Source organism: Phragmites australis, chromosome 6 (genome assembly GCF_958298935.1).
Source record: "Phragmites australis chromosome 6, lpPhrAust1.1, whole genome shotgun sequence".
Taxonomy (NCBI): Eukaryota; Viridiplantae; Streptophyta; class Magnoliopsida; order Poales; family Poaceae; genus Phragmites; species Phragmites australis.
In genome coordinates this window covers 41,591,511-41,608,097 of record NC_084926.1, presented here as the reverse complement: position 1 = coordinate 41,608,097, position 16,587 = coordinate 41,591,511, and the positions used below count along the sequence as shown (strand labels likewise).

Genomic DNA, 16,587 nt, shown 5'->3' with positions numbered 1-16,587 from the left:
GTATTGCTTAACACTTGTATTTAAGGAGTAATTAAGGAGATCATGCAGGAGAGGAGAGAGAGAGGTGGGACATGATGGAACTGCAGAGAGATGTGAGAGATGACATGCATTAGGTCCTACATTATGAGACACATATTCTATGCCATGTTTATATTGGGCTTGCCATCATACTCAACAGCACTAATTATTAATCCCTCCTAATGATCAAATCAAGCTCACAATCTATTATACAAAGGCACCATTGTTTGCTTGTATCCCCTTGCATATCATCCATTGATTATTGTGTTCTCCCTGGCCCCACAAACCCCTCCTACTCTCTCTCATCTCTCTCTTCTCTCTGTATAAATGCCCAGTGCCTTCCCTCCCAAGTGAGAAGAAGAAGAAGCGTTCAACAACAGCTTTCAAGAAGCTTGTAGCTGTATTTGCTTGCTTATAGAGAATCAGAGAGAGATCATCGACAGCTACCTTAGCAAGAAAAAGGTAGAAAGATATGGGAGTGTTAGACGAAGGAGAGGGGAACAAGACGATGATAAGAGTGAGGGAGTTTGACATGGAGAGGGACCTCCGGGCCGTGGAGGAGCTCGAGCGCCGGTGCCAGGTCGGTCTGTCTGGCGACCAAGGCGGCCCTGGTGCTGCCGACGCCGATGGCGCAGAGAAGAAGAGCAGCAAGAAGAAGAAGAAGAGAGGCATGTCGCTCCACGTCGAGCAGATCGGCGACCCGTTTGCCAGGGTGCGCCATGCGCCGGACTACGTCATGCTGGTAATTTCATTATACTAAGCCACAGCATGCACCCAGCAGCCGCCATTGATGCTTCAATTTTGACCTTGTGCATGCATGATAGTGATGCTCAAGTGTATGTGTGTGTAGGTTGCTGAGTATGGGGAGGAGGAAGAGGTTGTAGGAGTGATCAAGGCATGCATCAGGATGGTGAGCAGAGGGAAGAAGAAGAAGCAAAGCTTCAGCAGCACAACGCAGTATGTGAAGGTGGCATGCCTTCTTGGCCTCAGGGTGTCCCCTTCTCACAGGTAATTAAACTACTAATCAATCCGAGTAGATTACTACTCGAAATCATTAGGTGTTGACACATTGCATGAGTAATGCGACCAAACGCCATGTGGGAAAGTACACTGACAGATTATGTGTCCGTGCAGGCGTCTCGGGATCGCGACGGAGTTGGTCCGCCGCGCCGAGTCGTGGTGCGCGGCGCGGGGCGCGACGTACGCCACCATGGCGACCACCAAGTCGAACGCGGCCTCGCTCGCGCTCTTCGCCGGCCGCTTCGCCTACGCGCCGTTCCGGCGGCCGGTGTTCCTCGGCCACCCGGTGCACCGGCACCGGGCGCGCGTCCCGCGCGCGCACCGCGTTCTGCGACTGCCCCCACCGCTCGCCGCGGCCGCCTACGCCGCGCTGCTCCCGCCCGCCGCAGCCGAGTTCCTGCCCGCCGACCTCCCCGCGCTCCTCGCCCACAAGCTCACGCTCGGCACGTACGTCGCCATCGAGCGCGGCGGCCCCGATGACCCGGCGCTCCCGCCGTCGTTCGCCCTGCTTAGCGTCTGGGACGCCACGCGCTCCCTCCGCCTCCGCGTCGGCGGCGCGCCCACGCTCCTCCGCGCGTCCCTGGCTGCGGTGCGGGCGCTCGACCGGCACGCGCCGTGGCTGCAAGTGCCCTCCGTTCCGGACATCTTCCGGCCGTTTGGCACCTACCTCCTCTACGGCCTCGGCATGTCTGGGCGCGAGGGCTCATCGCTCCTGCGCTCGCTCTGCCGGCACGCGCACAACGTCGCGCGCAAGAACCCGGCATGCGCCGTCCTGGCGGCTGACCTCGGGCCCGACGATCCGGCCGCGGCCGCCGTGCCGCACTGGCCCCGGTTCTCCTGCGACGAGGACGTCTGGTGCATCAAGAAGCTCGGCTCCGCCGATCACAGTGTCAATGCCAGCGATGATAATGAGGATGACTGGACGACATCGCCGCCTGCCGGAGTCCTGTTCGTGGATCCCCGGGAATTCTGACGCTGGCCCAATGCAAACAAGAATCCGGAAAGTTTTGATTTTCGACGACCGTGTTTATACATCATCATACATCCATGACGTGTGTATGCTGAAGATCAGTGCATAAGTTGCATTGCATTTTGCAGCCTGCAACCCTAGTAGTGCAGCAAGTAGCAACCTTAATGAGCTTTTGGTTCTGAACTCTGAAGAGCAATGGGTGGTCAGTTTCTGCAGATGTGCAGCATTAAGCAGGGGATTGGTCATCTATTTCTCAAGGATTCAGATGTCAGTAGGATATGTTGCATTAGGGGTATCTTGTATAGTCATGAACCATAGGTGATCCTAGCTCAGTTATCCAATGGAAATTCACATGTTCTTTTTTTCTGTTTAAGACTTACATGAACTAAAAATCAAGAAAAAAAAATTCACATGAAACTAAGTAACAGCGGCAGAGACCAGAGGCAACTGCAACCTGCCTGAATTCGAGTGATAAGGATAACAGAAGTAGATCAGCAGCAACCTACTGTAACCACTCTGGGTCCTTGATCTAAATAATACAATCAGTAGTTATCATGTAGAATTTATACAGTCCATATCATTGACTGAATAAATAAAGTTTAACCAAGGTAGTGAATAATGGTTCGGTCAGTTGTATATTCCAGTAAATCTTCTGTTTGCACAAAATCATATCTGCCACTTATCCCAGATAAGATCTCTGAACCTTGAAAACAAAAGGCTTCCGTGCATCAACTTGATGGGTCCAGTTCATTGCAGCTCACAAAAGAAAGTGCCATTTCGAGATCATGTCGTGACCAACCCCAGATAGCATATAAGGGTGCGTTTGGTTGGAAGACGATGTTGGATGGGATAGAGTCATCCATGTTTTTCTGATATGATGATCTAATTTTTTGTTTGGTTGGGATGAATGAGATGAGATAATTTTCTGTTTGGTTGGTGGGATGAGAGTGGATAGGATGAGCTGATTTTTTGTTTGATTGGTGAGATTATAGTGGATAGGATGATTCATCACATGAGAAGAATATTAGTGAATTTTTTCTGATTTTTGAGAATTTATTTGAGGCATTAAAAATTGATAGGAGTTATAAAAGTAGGTTTTTTTTTGGAGAATTTAATTAAATATTAGCTCAAGTTTTTTTGGATTAAACCAATTAAAATGGGTTGCTAGTGAGCTCTAGTTTACTCATAAAAATAGTTAGAGTTTTAGGACCACTTTTATACTCCAAATAAAATTGTGAGTAAATAAAAAACGTGAAGCGCGTACATAGCAACGAGCGAGCAGAAGTTGGATCGCTCCGTCCAGCCGATTTTCCCGAATGACCCCGTCCGGCATCCCGAGGGAATATTCCCTTTCCCTGGCCGCCCTATCCCATTGATCCAGCAAACCAAACGTTGAAAAAACTGGACGGTCCTCTCCCGGATCGCTCGGTCCATCGAACCAAACGGACCCTAAAGGGACTCGAATAACCAATTCGTTTATACTCAATAGCAGGCAAAAATATTTCTTCCTCAAGGCACTGACCAGGGCCTACATAAAATTAACAGTAAGGTTTAAATGAGATGTTTTCAAACCATCACAGCAGAAATAACTAAATCCAAACAAAAGAACTAAGTAATGCTACATTATGTGGCTCAGTGTGCTTTGGTTCTCCTGAGAAATCAATTGAAAAAGTGTCTTAGTTTGTATGTGATGAGACATTGATAACAGTTGATGTGTCTTGAACCTGGTTAGCATGTATTTGTAGATGATTGTTCTTGTTCATGTTTAACTTGAGTTGGTAGTGTTTAAAATTAATGAATTCTTCTTTATACACAGAAAAATTACACACACCGAAAGTTTCGGTGTGGACAGTGTATACTCACTGGACTATTTCTTACAGAGAGCAACTTTCGAGTGAAATTGAAGATCAATGCAACAGAAGGTCCGATGAATATGATGGCTACACCAGAGGGTATTACCGGAGCATTTTCCGTGCTGAAGCATAAATGGAAGCAAACACCAGATGGTCTGGTGATAGACTTTAAAAGCATCGGAGTATTTCCTGCTGAGAAGAGATTTATAGCGTCAAGTTTGATTATGTACGTCGGATAGTCCGAAGAGCTGCAAGACAAGACAGATGCCAGTTACACCTGACAACAATATGACAGTTTGTAATGCAATCCATTGAAAATGACAAGGAAGGTAAAGGTCTGGTGATATTGAAATGAAATGAGGCATTTTAGCAAGGTTTCTGAAATGCAACGATCCTAGGATAAAATGCAACTACATGTCAATGCCTACCGAAACAATTAGTATTGATATAAAGCATATCCATACTCACATAGAGGTATAGACAATTCATTTAGCACAATCCGAACAAAATAGAAAATATTCCATATGGACCAAAAAAAAAAGTGCTATTGTTAATGTCATATCTTCAGTAAAAAGATTGAGACTATATATAGAACATTCCTTGCATTTTTCTTGGCCTAAAGAACTTCTGCACATAGAACGCCAATGTGAGTGCAGAGTGGCAACGGAAGCGCGTGTGGTCGCAAGTTAATATGTCACAAGCATTTCACCAAAAACCTTATGGGTGCAACCATGAACCATAACATATGCTTCAACAGAATTGATCACAAGATGTCCAATGACTTAATAATCATATCATACACTTGTAGTAACTAACTCACTACATCATCAATCCCCTTGATCTCAACATCAACATATCAAAGAACACATCATGCCTCATATGTCAACCATCCATACACCATGAACTTGATCAAATGACACCAATAGCAAACAAGATGATGAGCAATCAAGACATATGACAAAGATAATACCAAAGCAAGAGTAGATACCAAGATTTATGTGGAAACCCCTTTGTGGGGAAAAACCACAGGCGGCGACGAGCAAGCAAACCACTATAAAGATGAAGTACAAGAGATGAGAGCCAACAAAAGAGGATCCAAATCCCCCACAAATATCACTTTTGAATGGATGGATTTAGTGGATCTAACCCTCACATCTCTTCTCCTAACCCTAGCTCTCTCTTCTCCAAGACACTCTCTTTTCGAATGAGCACCTTTTTCTCAAAGAGATACCCCTTCGGGGTAAGTTCTGGACTTCGCAGGCTCCAGCGGTCTGATCGCCACATATCCCGGTCAGACCACTGGACAAATATCACAATTCTCTACCTTAGCGACAATTGAATCATAGAACCAACACATCAAGCTTCTTGATGCCAAATGTTTAATCTTCAAATGCTTCATCTTCCAGTGACCCAATTAACATAAAATAGACTCACCGCCTCCAATTCTCCACATGGAGCTAACTTATGCAAGCATGAATACCAACCAAGTTCAAGCAATGCTCAAACTTGGTCTTCGAGATCACCTTGGTTAACATATCAGTCGGGTTGTCTTTTGTGCCAATTTTTTCAACATACAAATCTTTGTTTTTCACATGAAGACGAATAAATATATTGCGCACATCAATATGCTTGATTCTCTCATGAAACTTTTCATCTTTTGCAAGGTGAATAGCACTTTGATTATCACAAAAGATAACACGATCAACTTGCGCAATGCCCAAATAACCAAGAAAACCATGCAACCAAATAGCCTCCTTAACCGCCTCAGATAAAGACATAAAATGTTTTGTGGTGGATAATGCAACCGTATGGTGCAAGGTTGCCCTCCAGCTAACACATGGCCCACAAAGCTGAAATATGTAGCCTCTGAGGGAGGGTCTCTCATCCAGATCCCCAATAAAGTCAGAATCAGAATAACCAACAACCTATCCCGAATTTGCTATAATTTGATCAAACACCAAACCATATTTTCTTTTGCCTCTAAGATATCGAATGATCCACTGAACCGCCTCCCAATGTTCTTTGCCTGTCTTTGACATAAAGCAACTCACAACACTAACTGCATGTGCAATATCAGGATATGTGCAAACCATAGCACACATCAAACTGCCAACTGCACAGGCATAAGGAACTTTAGACATCTAACTTTCCTCCTCTGCATCCAAAGGCCCAGATGAAGTAGACAACCTGAAATGAGCAGCCAATGGAGTAGAAACGAGCTTCGCCTGTGACTTGTGAAAGCGATGCAGAACCTTCTCAATATATTGAGTCTGTGAAAGCCAAAGTCTGCCCTGAGACCTGTTACGACGAATATCCATACCCAACAACCTCCTAGTTGCTCCCATATCCTTCATCTCAAACTCACTCTTGAGCATGAACTTTGTTTTATCAATAGCAGAACGACTCTTTCCTGCAATAAAGATGTCATCAACATAAAGTAACATATACATCCTTGAGCCTCCTTCCTGTAAAGTGGATATGCCTTCTCCCGCTCAATAACACTGCTAAAACACTCAAGCATCATATGAACTTCTTTCAAATCCATGGCTACTAACATAATAATCGAAATGATGATACCATTGCTTTGGAGACTATTTCAAGCTATACAATGACTTCTTTAGCAAACAAACGTGATTTTCTTTGCCTTCAACCACAAAACCTTCTGGTTGTTCCATAAAGATATCCTCCTTAAGCTCATCATGAAGAAATGTTGTCTTCACATCCATTTGCTCTAATTCCAAATCAAATAGAGCAACCAAAGCTAACAAAGCCTGAATCGAAGTATGCTTCACAACCAGAGAGAATACCTCATGATAATCAATTCCTTCCTTTTGATTAAAGCCCTTTGGCATCAATCTTGCCTTGTACATTGGAACATCAACTTTCGGAGAAGCATCTTTAAGTTTAAATACCCATTTACAACCAACAATCTTATGCCCTCTGGACAGCAACACTATGTCTCAAGTGCAATTCTTATGTAATAATTCCATCTTCTCAGTCATAGCATAGATCCAACTAGCTGCTTGAGGACTACGAACTGCCTCTTTATATGTGCTAGGACCATCATGCTCAATACCCTCAGGAACTGCTAAAGCGAAAGCAGCTGAACCTCAACCTCTCACAACTGGTGTGACCCACTCATCATAGTACGGTGGTGGTCTTCTTGGTTGCTGAATGTGATGTGCAATAGGAGAGTCTGGAGCCTTTGAATCTCTACTTGAAACTGTATTCTCTGACTAACTATCAGCTGCATCTGACTCATGATCTGCCTCATCAGTGTAATCCTAAACACCATCTACAGACTCTAACAATAATAGTTGCTCCTGCTACTGACTGTCAACTATAGTAGACTCAGTTACTGGAGTCTCCACCTAAAATGTTACCCTCTGTGCTATTTGCTCTGCCTATGAACCACCACCTGTAGAAGCTCCACCTGAAGTGGAAACCTCTCCCAACTGTCGACAAACTGGAGTAACAATTGTTATCTCATCAAAGGTCACATCTTCACTAACGATCACCTTAGGGGGGTCTTGAATCTTTACACCCAAACGATACCCCTTAACCCCATCACCATAACCAAGGAAGACACACTTCAATGCTCGAGGTTCCAACTTGTTCTAGTGAATGTGAGGATACGTCGGATAACCAAATACCCTCAAGTGATCATATTGAGGTGGCTTGCCAGACCACACCTCCTCTGGTGTCTTACACTCAATAGTTGTCGAAGGCGAGCGGTTTACTAAATAACATGTTGTAGTAACTGCCTCTGTCCAAAGACTCTGTGGAAGACCGGCATGAGAGAGCATGCAACGGGTCCTCTCCAACATTGTCTTATTCATACGTTCCACAACTCCATTCTGTTGCAGAGTTCCAACTGTAGTGTAGTGTTGAATAATGCCGGTGTCTCGACAATACTTCTCAAACTCTCTCGAGCGGAACTCAGTGCCATTGTCTAATCTCAAATATTTGATCTTCCTTTCTGTCTGTGTTTCCACCATAGCCTTCCACTGACGGAAAAGAACAAATGTATGGGGGAATTCGTGCCTACTCAGCATTTCACGAGTTATGAAAGTGCTCATCCTTGAACTTCAGGATGTAGACCCAAACCTTCCTACTGAAATCATCAACGAAGGTTAGCAAACATTTTCCACCTCCAATAGAAGTAACCGGTGCCTCACCCCACAAATTGGTATGCACATAGTGAAGAATGACCCTGGTCGTGTGAATAAACCTGTTGAACCTCAAACGAGTTTGCTTCCCAAAGATGCAATGCTCACAGAACTGCAAACTACATGTCTTTTGACTGCCAACAGACCACGATGACTCAACTCTGCCATACCATGCTTTGACATGTGCTCTAATCTCATATGCCATAATGTAGTCATAGTGTCATCATCCACCTGGGAACAAGAAGCAACTGCAACTGATCCAGTAAGCAAACTACCCTGCAAGAAATACAAATCATCTCTATCTGGAGTAGTAAGAGCCTTCATCACACACAAAAAGCCCCTGAACACCTTTATTTGATATCTATAATTCACAAACTTGTAGCCTTTCCGATCAAGTGCCATGAAAGAGATCAAATTCTTTTTCAGCCCAACCACATGACAAACATCTGTGAGTGTGCGAACAATACCATCAAACATCTTGAATCTGACTATGCCAATACCAACAACTCTGCACTTTGTGCCATTACCCATAGAAACTAAACCACCATCCAGTGGTTCATAAGTGGCAAACCACTCTCTGTGCGGACACATATGGTAAGAGCAAGTAGAATCAAGAACCCAGCTAGTGCTAAAACTCATATCACAGCTAGCTAAAGTACTAGAAGCACAATGCCCAACTGATGAAACATTTGCACTGACAACAAGTAATTCACCAGACTCAATTGAATCGTCATCAGCAACTGCCACAGTAGCTAAAGAATTTTCACCCTTGTCGTATCATTTTGCGTGTCCCTCCTTTTCTTCAATTTAGGACAATCCCATTTGATATGGCCCAAATCCTTGTAATAGTTGCAACGGATACCTTTCTTGCCCGAACGTGACTTTGAACAGCTCTTTCATTTCCTTCTAAAACTGCTAGAAGTATCATCACCACTATGATCACAGTCTATGGATCTCCCATGTGATACAACAAGACCCTCACCTTCACCATGACCCTCCATGCGAGTCTTCTTGAGCAAATCCTTTGACAAAAGGATAGAAGTAGCATCATCCATGGAGATAGAATCTGTACCATAAAAGATCTGGTCTCTAATGCCATCATATGAATCTGGGAGTGAACACAACAACAAGCTAGCCAAATGTTCCTTGTCCATAGAGCTACTTGTATTTTGATAGTCAAGCACCGCCTTGTTGAACTCATCAATATATTGCTTGATAGGGGTGCCTTCTTGCATATGCATCCTAAATAAGCGCATCATGAGGTAGAAACGACTTGAGAGTGACTTTTCCAAGTAGAGAGATTCCAATTTCTTCCAAAGAGCTATAGTAGTCTTCTCCTCACAAACTTGCCTCAATACATTATCTGCAAGAGCCAAACAGAGCACTGCCAATGCTTTCTTATCTATCTTTTTCATCTCATCTCTTGAAGTGGTTGCCAAATCTGGATCACCTTCTTCTAAAGCATTGTCTAAACCCTTGTCAACTAACACAGATTGTATTTTTACTTGCCATGAGCAAAAGTTAGCATTGCCATCAAACTTGCTCACTTCCAAACTTGACATTTTGAAGCAAAACAACAACTAAACAAGTGTCTTTGATATAGCAAGACTCAGATACCACTTGTGAGCGCAGAGGGGCAGTGGTGAAGCGTGTGTGGTCGAAAGTTAATATATCACAAGCATTTCATTGAACACCTTGTGGGTGCAACCGTGACCCATAACCTATGCTTCAACATAATTGACCACAAGTTGTCTAATGACTTAACAATCATACACTTGTAGTAACTAACTCACTACACTATCAATCTCTTTGATCTCAACATCAACATATAAAAGAACACATCACGCCTCATATGTCAACCATCCAAACACCATGAACTTGATCAAATGTCACCAATAGCAAGCAAAAATGATGAACAATCAACAAACATAGCAAAGATAATAAAGAAGTAAGATTAGATGCCAAGATTTACATGAAAACCCTTTGCAGGACAAAAACCACGAGCAGCGGCGAGCAAGCAAACCACTATAAAGATGAAGTACAAGAGGTGGGAGCAAACAAAAGAGGGGAGGCTCCAAATCCCCCACAAATTTTACTCTTGACTTGATAGATTTAGTGAATCTAACTCTCAAATAAGTTCTCCTTACCCTAGCTCTCTCTTCTCCAACACACTCTCTTTTCAAATGAGCACCTTTTCTGGACTTCGGGTTAAGTTCTGGACTTCACAGGCTCTAGCGGTCTGACCGCCAGGCTCGTAGACAGATTGTCAGAAGCAATTTGCCTCTGCACTCTAGCGGTCTGATCACCACATATCCCGGTCAAACCGCTGGAAGAATTTCAGCCTAGTCCGAAGCAACAATGACGAAATCGGAGCTGGATAAATATCACAGCCAGGATTTAAAGAAAGAAGCATATCTGTTGTTGGCGTACCATATGCAGATTGAGAATAAACTTATGACTTGATCCTGCCACGATACAACTAAATATAATAAAGACTGTAATGTGGATAAGAGTATGCATAATGAGTCCCATCTGCTTACATGACACTACACAACTAGATTTTACAAGAACGCAATTGGGCAAGAATAAGCAAAATATCAATCTAATCAGCTAGTGAGCCACTTGTGCAGCGCAGAATAGAACTTCTTAGAAAAGGAACAAATAAGGTGGACATAACAATGATTTATTTTAGGTCACCTTACAGGAATGAGGAATGTACCCTAATAACAAGAAAATGAATGGCTAGTAATAATATCATATAGCTATAAAGAATAAAAGAACAAAGAAAGCTAACACCAAAGAAACATTAGATGGTGAGCGGTATTCTGTAGTTTAAGATTTTATTTTGTATACTCCAACTGGTGTAGATACCATTCTCTAAAATAGTATTTACTGGAGAAGGTTAATCACGAATGATGCATAGGAAATGCACTTCAAATCATGCTTTGAGACCAAAAAGATAGTAGATTGGCACATTTATTTTCTGGAAATTGAAAGATTCAAAAGAACGAAGATGATCATGCATGTTTTTTTTATCTACATTATAGATGAATTGCCTACAAGCACTCTACAAGCCTTTGCATATTCATATGTGTAAAAACAACTTCACTCGCACTTTGCCCCATCTATTTTGGTTCATTCAACAAAACTTAAAAAGTTGTAAGAGACATTCGAATGTGTGACAATCCCTCAGTTGCACACTCAAAGTGGACCAAAATTAGCTAAAGGTTAAAACAAAGAAATGATTAGTGATTGTACTGTAATTATACATAGCACTAACCCTGAGACAGTTCCTTGCCATAGCTATTATGGAACATAGAGTTTGTTTGTCTTTCTAATTTAAAAGTTAAGAAATTGTAATATGGAATATCCTGGTTAAGTTATTCTAGATGATGATTGTGCAACACTGAAGATGCATTATATGCCCCACGGATTGCTCCTCACTATGGAAGAAATTAAATATTCAAGATTACGATCTCATGGAAAGAACTCATATCATAGATTCTAACTAAGATTATACACAAAAAGATATTTCCTTACATGAGAACATGCTGAAAAGTGTACCATTATTTGGTGAAAAGGAATTTTCACTATTGATGAGAAAACAAAACACATCATGGCTAATAAGCACTAGAAAAATAAAAGTCATTTCATAAACAAATAATACTTTTGAAACGATACCTATCAACTAGTTTATTACTGTAAGAAAATAGACTTTTCACACAGCCGAGAAGACGTACCACTAGGACCGTCTTCAGACCAAATCCTTATTGATCACATCTGCATTGGGGCCCTTGATGGGGACTTGATTTGGATACCTGAATTTGCTTACTATCGGCCTGTGGTTCTAGAAGCTCTAACAATATTGGTCAAAGGAACCAAAATCATCTACAATCTGCACTAGTCTAAATTGAACTTGCAAGTTTAGAAAATGGACTTACAAGAGAACCATATAGATTGTTGAAGTGTGCAGCTCAGTCTATTCCATAGCTCAAAAGGGTAGATATACAAGCATGGTTATATGCAAAGAAACCCCTGTACAAAAAGAAAAAACAAAAGGGGACATATACATCTAACACCCTCCTCAAACTCATGGTAGGTCAACTACATTGAGTTTGAAGAGGAAATAACTATGTTGAGCCCTTGTTTGTGCATTCGTAAAGAAGTTAGCTGACTGGAGCTCGGAAGGCACATACTGAAGAGCCACAACCTGATCATGCACCTGCGATCTCATGTAAGAAGCATCAACACCAATATGCTTGGTGACCTCATGCTTCACTAGGTCTCGAACAATACTGATCGCACCAGTGCGGCCAAATGAAAGAGGAGTGGGTGTTGTAACTGACACACCAAAATCCACAAGAAGCCACCGGAGCCAGGTGACCTCAGTTGTCAACGTTGCCATAGTCCACAACTCAGCCTTAGCACTCGAATGGAAAATTGTTGTCTGCTTCTTGGTCTTCCAGGAAATTAGGGAGGATCCAAGGAAAACACAATGGATAGAGAGAGAGAGACGATCAGAGTGATCACTAGCTCAGGTCACATCAGAATACGCCTGGAGCTGGAGGGAACTGGAGCGAGGGAAGAAAAAAGACAGGAAGTGGTGCCATGAAAATATCTCAGAACACAGAGGAGGTGTGTGTAGTGGAGCTAAGGGGGTGAAGACACAAACTAGTTGAGAATATGAACAGAGTGAGAAATTCCCAGACGAGAGATCCCAAGGTAGGCAAGACTTCCAACAACATGACAATAACGAGTGGGTCGATGAGAGGCTCACTATCAGTGGAGTGGAGATGAACACTAAGTTCCATGGGTGTATCATCCATGTGATGATTGGTGAGAGCGGCTCGAGCAAGAAGATCCCGAATATACTTCTCTAGGGAGAGATAGACGTCGTCAGGCGTGGCAGAAACCTTAATCCCAAGGAAGTACCAAAGAGGACCCAAGTTAGACATCAAGAACTTGTCACTGAGGCGCTTCATCACAAAGTCAATGAACTGAGAATCATCACCAGTGATGATTATGTCATCAACATAGAGAGGAAGAAGCGTGTGACCACGAGAGGAAGTGTGAACAAAAAGAGCATGATCATGGTCCCTAGACTAAAAGCTAGCATCAGTGACAACTGAAGAAAAATGCTCAAACTAAGCTCGGGGAGCCTGCTTAAGGTCATAAAGAGAGCGGACGCAGATGGCAAAACATACCATCAGGGACAGAGTACCCTAGAGGTAGCTGCATATAGACCTCCTCACACAGCTCGCCATTAATAAAGGCATTCTTGATGTCTAGCTGAGAGATGGAGCACTCGCGAACAGAGTCAACAACTAGAAGACTCCGAATAGTGGTCATGTGAGCAAATGGAGCAAAAGTCTCATCATAATCATGATCGTGCTCCTGCTAAAAACCACGAGCCACAAGATGATACTTGTATCACTCAAGAGAGCCATATGAGTGAGTCTTGACCTTGTAGACCTACTTTCAAGTGATATGAGTGACATAGGCTGGCAGAGGAACAAGATCCCAAGTTTCAATATGCTCCAAAGCTACAATCTACTCAAACATAACATGCTGTCACTCTTTATGGACATCAGCCTCTCGGTAGGTCGTGGGCTTGCAAGAGCAGCAGCTGTGAAGCTAAGGCACTCAGGTGGTCGAATAGTACGACGATCACGAAGATCATATTGAGGTGGGGACTCCAGAGCATGTCCTAGAAGAGATGGGGAGGAGTTAGGTGAAGGAAGATGTCATGATCGATGAGCGTAGTAGTGAGTAATCTCACAAGGAGGAATCTTCGGAGGAGGTGGTGAAGCAACCGAAGGTGGAGTGGAAGGCGGTGGTGAGCATGGAGATGGTGGTGGTTGTGGAGCTGGGATGAGAGTTGACTATGCGTAACATGAATGCAGTGGAAGAGGAGATGATAGTAGCGGAAAATACAGATTAGGAAGAATAAGAAAAGAGAGAGACTCAGATGTGGTGGATGGAGTAGTGGTGGAAGAATGAGGATAGTATAAATGAGATTTATCAAAGGTGACATCGCGAGAAATCCTCATCCGATGAGCAATAGGGTCATAATAGTGATAACCCTTGTGCTCAAAACTATATCCAAGAAAAACACACTCAACAGACTGAGCAGTCACCTTGGTGCACTCACGAGGAGGAAGAAGAATATAGCATACACACCCAAAGCGCCGAAGGTGACTGTACCCAGGAGGCTTGCTAAAGAGGCGCTCATAGAGAGTACAACCATGAAGAATAGAGAATGGTTGCCTGTTAATGAGGAAGACAATCGCAGAGACAGCCTCAGCCCAGAAGTGAGGTGAAAGATTAGAGGAGATTAGAAGAGCACGAGCAGTATCAAGAATGTGATGATGCTTGCGCTCAGCAACACCATTATGAGCATGGGAACTAGGGCAGGAAAATTGAGCAAGAATGCGCTAGTCAGCTAGATACCAACGATGTGCATCTGAAATGAACTCACCAGTAGAGTTGGCACAAAAAGCTCATACGGAAGAGTCAAATTGAGTGTGAATCATAGTGGCAAACTGTTGGTAAATAGAAAGGAACTGACCACGAGAAGACATAAGGTAAAGCCAAGTAAATCTAGAATAATCATCAATAAATATCACATAATAGAAGTGATCCCTTTCGAAAAGAAAGGAGCACGGCCCCATACATCAGAGTGGACAAGATCAAAGGGACGCTGAGATACAGAATCACTAGACGGATAAGGGAGCTGCAGCTTTTTACCAAGCTTGCAACCCGTACAATGAATAACACCGTCACCAGAGACAGGACCTAAGAGACCAAAACCCACCAAAGTGGAAAACCTAGAACCAGAAAGATGGCCTAGACGACGATGCCATTGTGCAAAAGTGGTGGTAGAGGAAGCAGTTGACACAAAGGAAGGAGAACTAGATGGCTGGCTATCCAAACTAGCTGAAGGAAGGCGTAGCCAATCAAGCTCCCAGAGGTGATGAGAGTCATGACACCTAGGACCAGTCCCAACCAGAATCCCAGTACAAAGATCCTGAACACAACAAGAGTTAGCCAAAAAAAATGATATGACATCTATGATCAATGATCTGGCCGACGGACAAAAGGTGCATTGTGAGTTTAGGAACATGAGAGATAGTAGGGACATAAAAGGAAGAAGTAGAGAGAGTGCTCCATCTTGCAACCAAAAGGGAGGTGGCATCAGCTATCTGAACTATGAGTGGTGAAGCAGGAGGTGACATAGAAGATAGATGAATTGAATCCGGAGTCATGTGGAAGGAGGCACTAGAATCAAGAAATTATGCTGATGATATACCTTGGTGGGAAGAAGGAGGATGAGTGGAACCAGAAGCCTGGGTAGCAACCTCGAGTGCTGAGGTAGAAGCTGCAGTGGTGAGGTGGCGGAACAGCGCAAGGAGCTCCTACTCCATGGCAGACACAGAACAAGTGCTCGATTGACTAGAACCACCTCCTGGGCTCTGAGAGGACTATCCATTGCACCATGTCCTGGCTTATGCAGTGTTCCCTGGCTTGTCACAGTAGTCGCAGATGACATTAGAAGGGCCCCCCACCACCACCAGGGAGGGATGTGGCGTCGAAGGAGGCAAAGGCACCTGAGGAGGTGTGAGAGTGGAAGAAGGGACTCAAGAAACTATTACAGAGGTGGACTGGTGAGCTAGGCTCACCCCTCCCCCACGCTCAAAGACATGTCTCCTCAGCCCAAAGCTCAAGCATCGCCTCATCAAGCGATAGGCGCGAACAGCTCGTCAGCAACTATGATCTAACAGTCTCAAACTCAGAGTGAAGCTAGGAGAGGAAACTCGTGAAGACAAAGAGTTGTCCTCTAACTCTGGTAACGGTCACAGTACCTGCAGGTGCCAACACTTGAGCAGTATATAACTCTGCACCCATGCTATCCAGACGCTGCCAAACTATGGACATCTAACAGTGGAACTCCTCCATAGTGGAGTCTAGCTATGAAAGTGATTGAGCCTCTGTCATGAAAGCAATGTACAATGCCTCGTTGCAAATCACATAGCTATGATGGAGGTGAGCCCACATCAACTGCATAATGGCTAGTCCCTTGAGGGACATCGAGAGATCAACCTCCATTCTCGCAAACAAGATGGCCTTCGCACATGCCTCCTCATGCAACCATGTCTTGTAGACAGCGAGATCTAACTGGTAAGTCTCCATCTCGGTCTCGAAAGCATCAATTAGAGGAGCCTTGGTATCATCATCAGCATCGAGTGGGTAAGTGGGTCGAGTCAAAAGAGCAAGACAAGGCGGACATGCCCGCACGCCGGTGAGGTAGCCCCATAGTTGTTGACCACCCATGTGGATTTCCATGTGAAACACGAACTCCCCCAGTTGGTGTTATTAAAAAAGACCAGGGACCACAGAACAGGAATGTCACCTGGCCTCCTGGAGGATGCCATGAAGACAACGATATCTTTTTATTGGTTAACTATCACGCATGCATGCACAACTAGGAAGGCATAGAGCGATCGGGGTAGCGGATCCTGGTGGCCCTCGCTAGGGAAGGTGGAGGTGGCCCAAGGTG

The 16,587-nt window shown here is 43.9% G+C and overlaps 1 protein-coding gene across 1 annotated transcript; it reads left to right on the top strand.

Annotated features, from left to right (window-relative positions):
- The first annotated feature begins 381 nt into the window (after positions 1-381).
- LOC133920685 (acetyl transferase GW6a-like) lies at positions 382-2,341 on the top strand. Its single transcript, XM_062365282.1, has 3 exons — positions 382-760; positions 869-1,026; positions 1,153-2,341. The coding sequence occupies exons 1-3, from the start codon at positions 491-493 to the stop codon at positions 2,009-2,011; spliced, it is 1,287 nt and encodes a 428-aa protein (XP_062221266.1). The 5' UTR covers positions 382-490; the 3' UTR covers positions 2,012-2,341.
- Positions 2,342-16,587: the final 14,246 nt, after the last annotated feature.

Bases quoted from the DNA above. Each gene is read 5' to 3' on its own strand.
- LOC133920685 (XM_062365282.1), top strand. From the start codon at position 491: ATGGGAGTGTTAGACGAAGGAGAGGGGAACAAGACGATGATAAGAGTG. The intron at 761-868 runs GTAATTTCATTA...ATGTGTGTGTAG, and splicing joins CGCCGGACTACGTCATGCTG to GTTGCTGAGTATGGGGAGGA. The intron at 1,027-1,152 runs GTAATTAAACTA...GTGTCCGTGCAG, and splicing joins AGGGTGTCCCCTTCTCACAG to GCGTCTCGGGATCGCGACGG.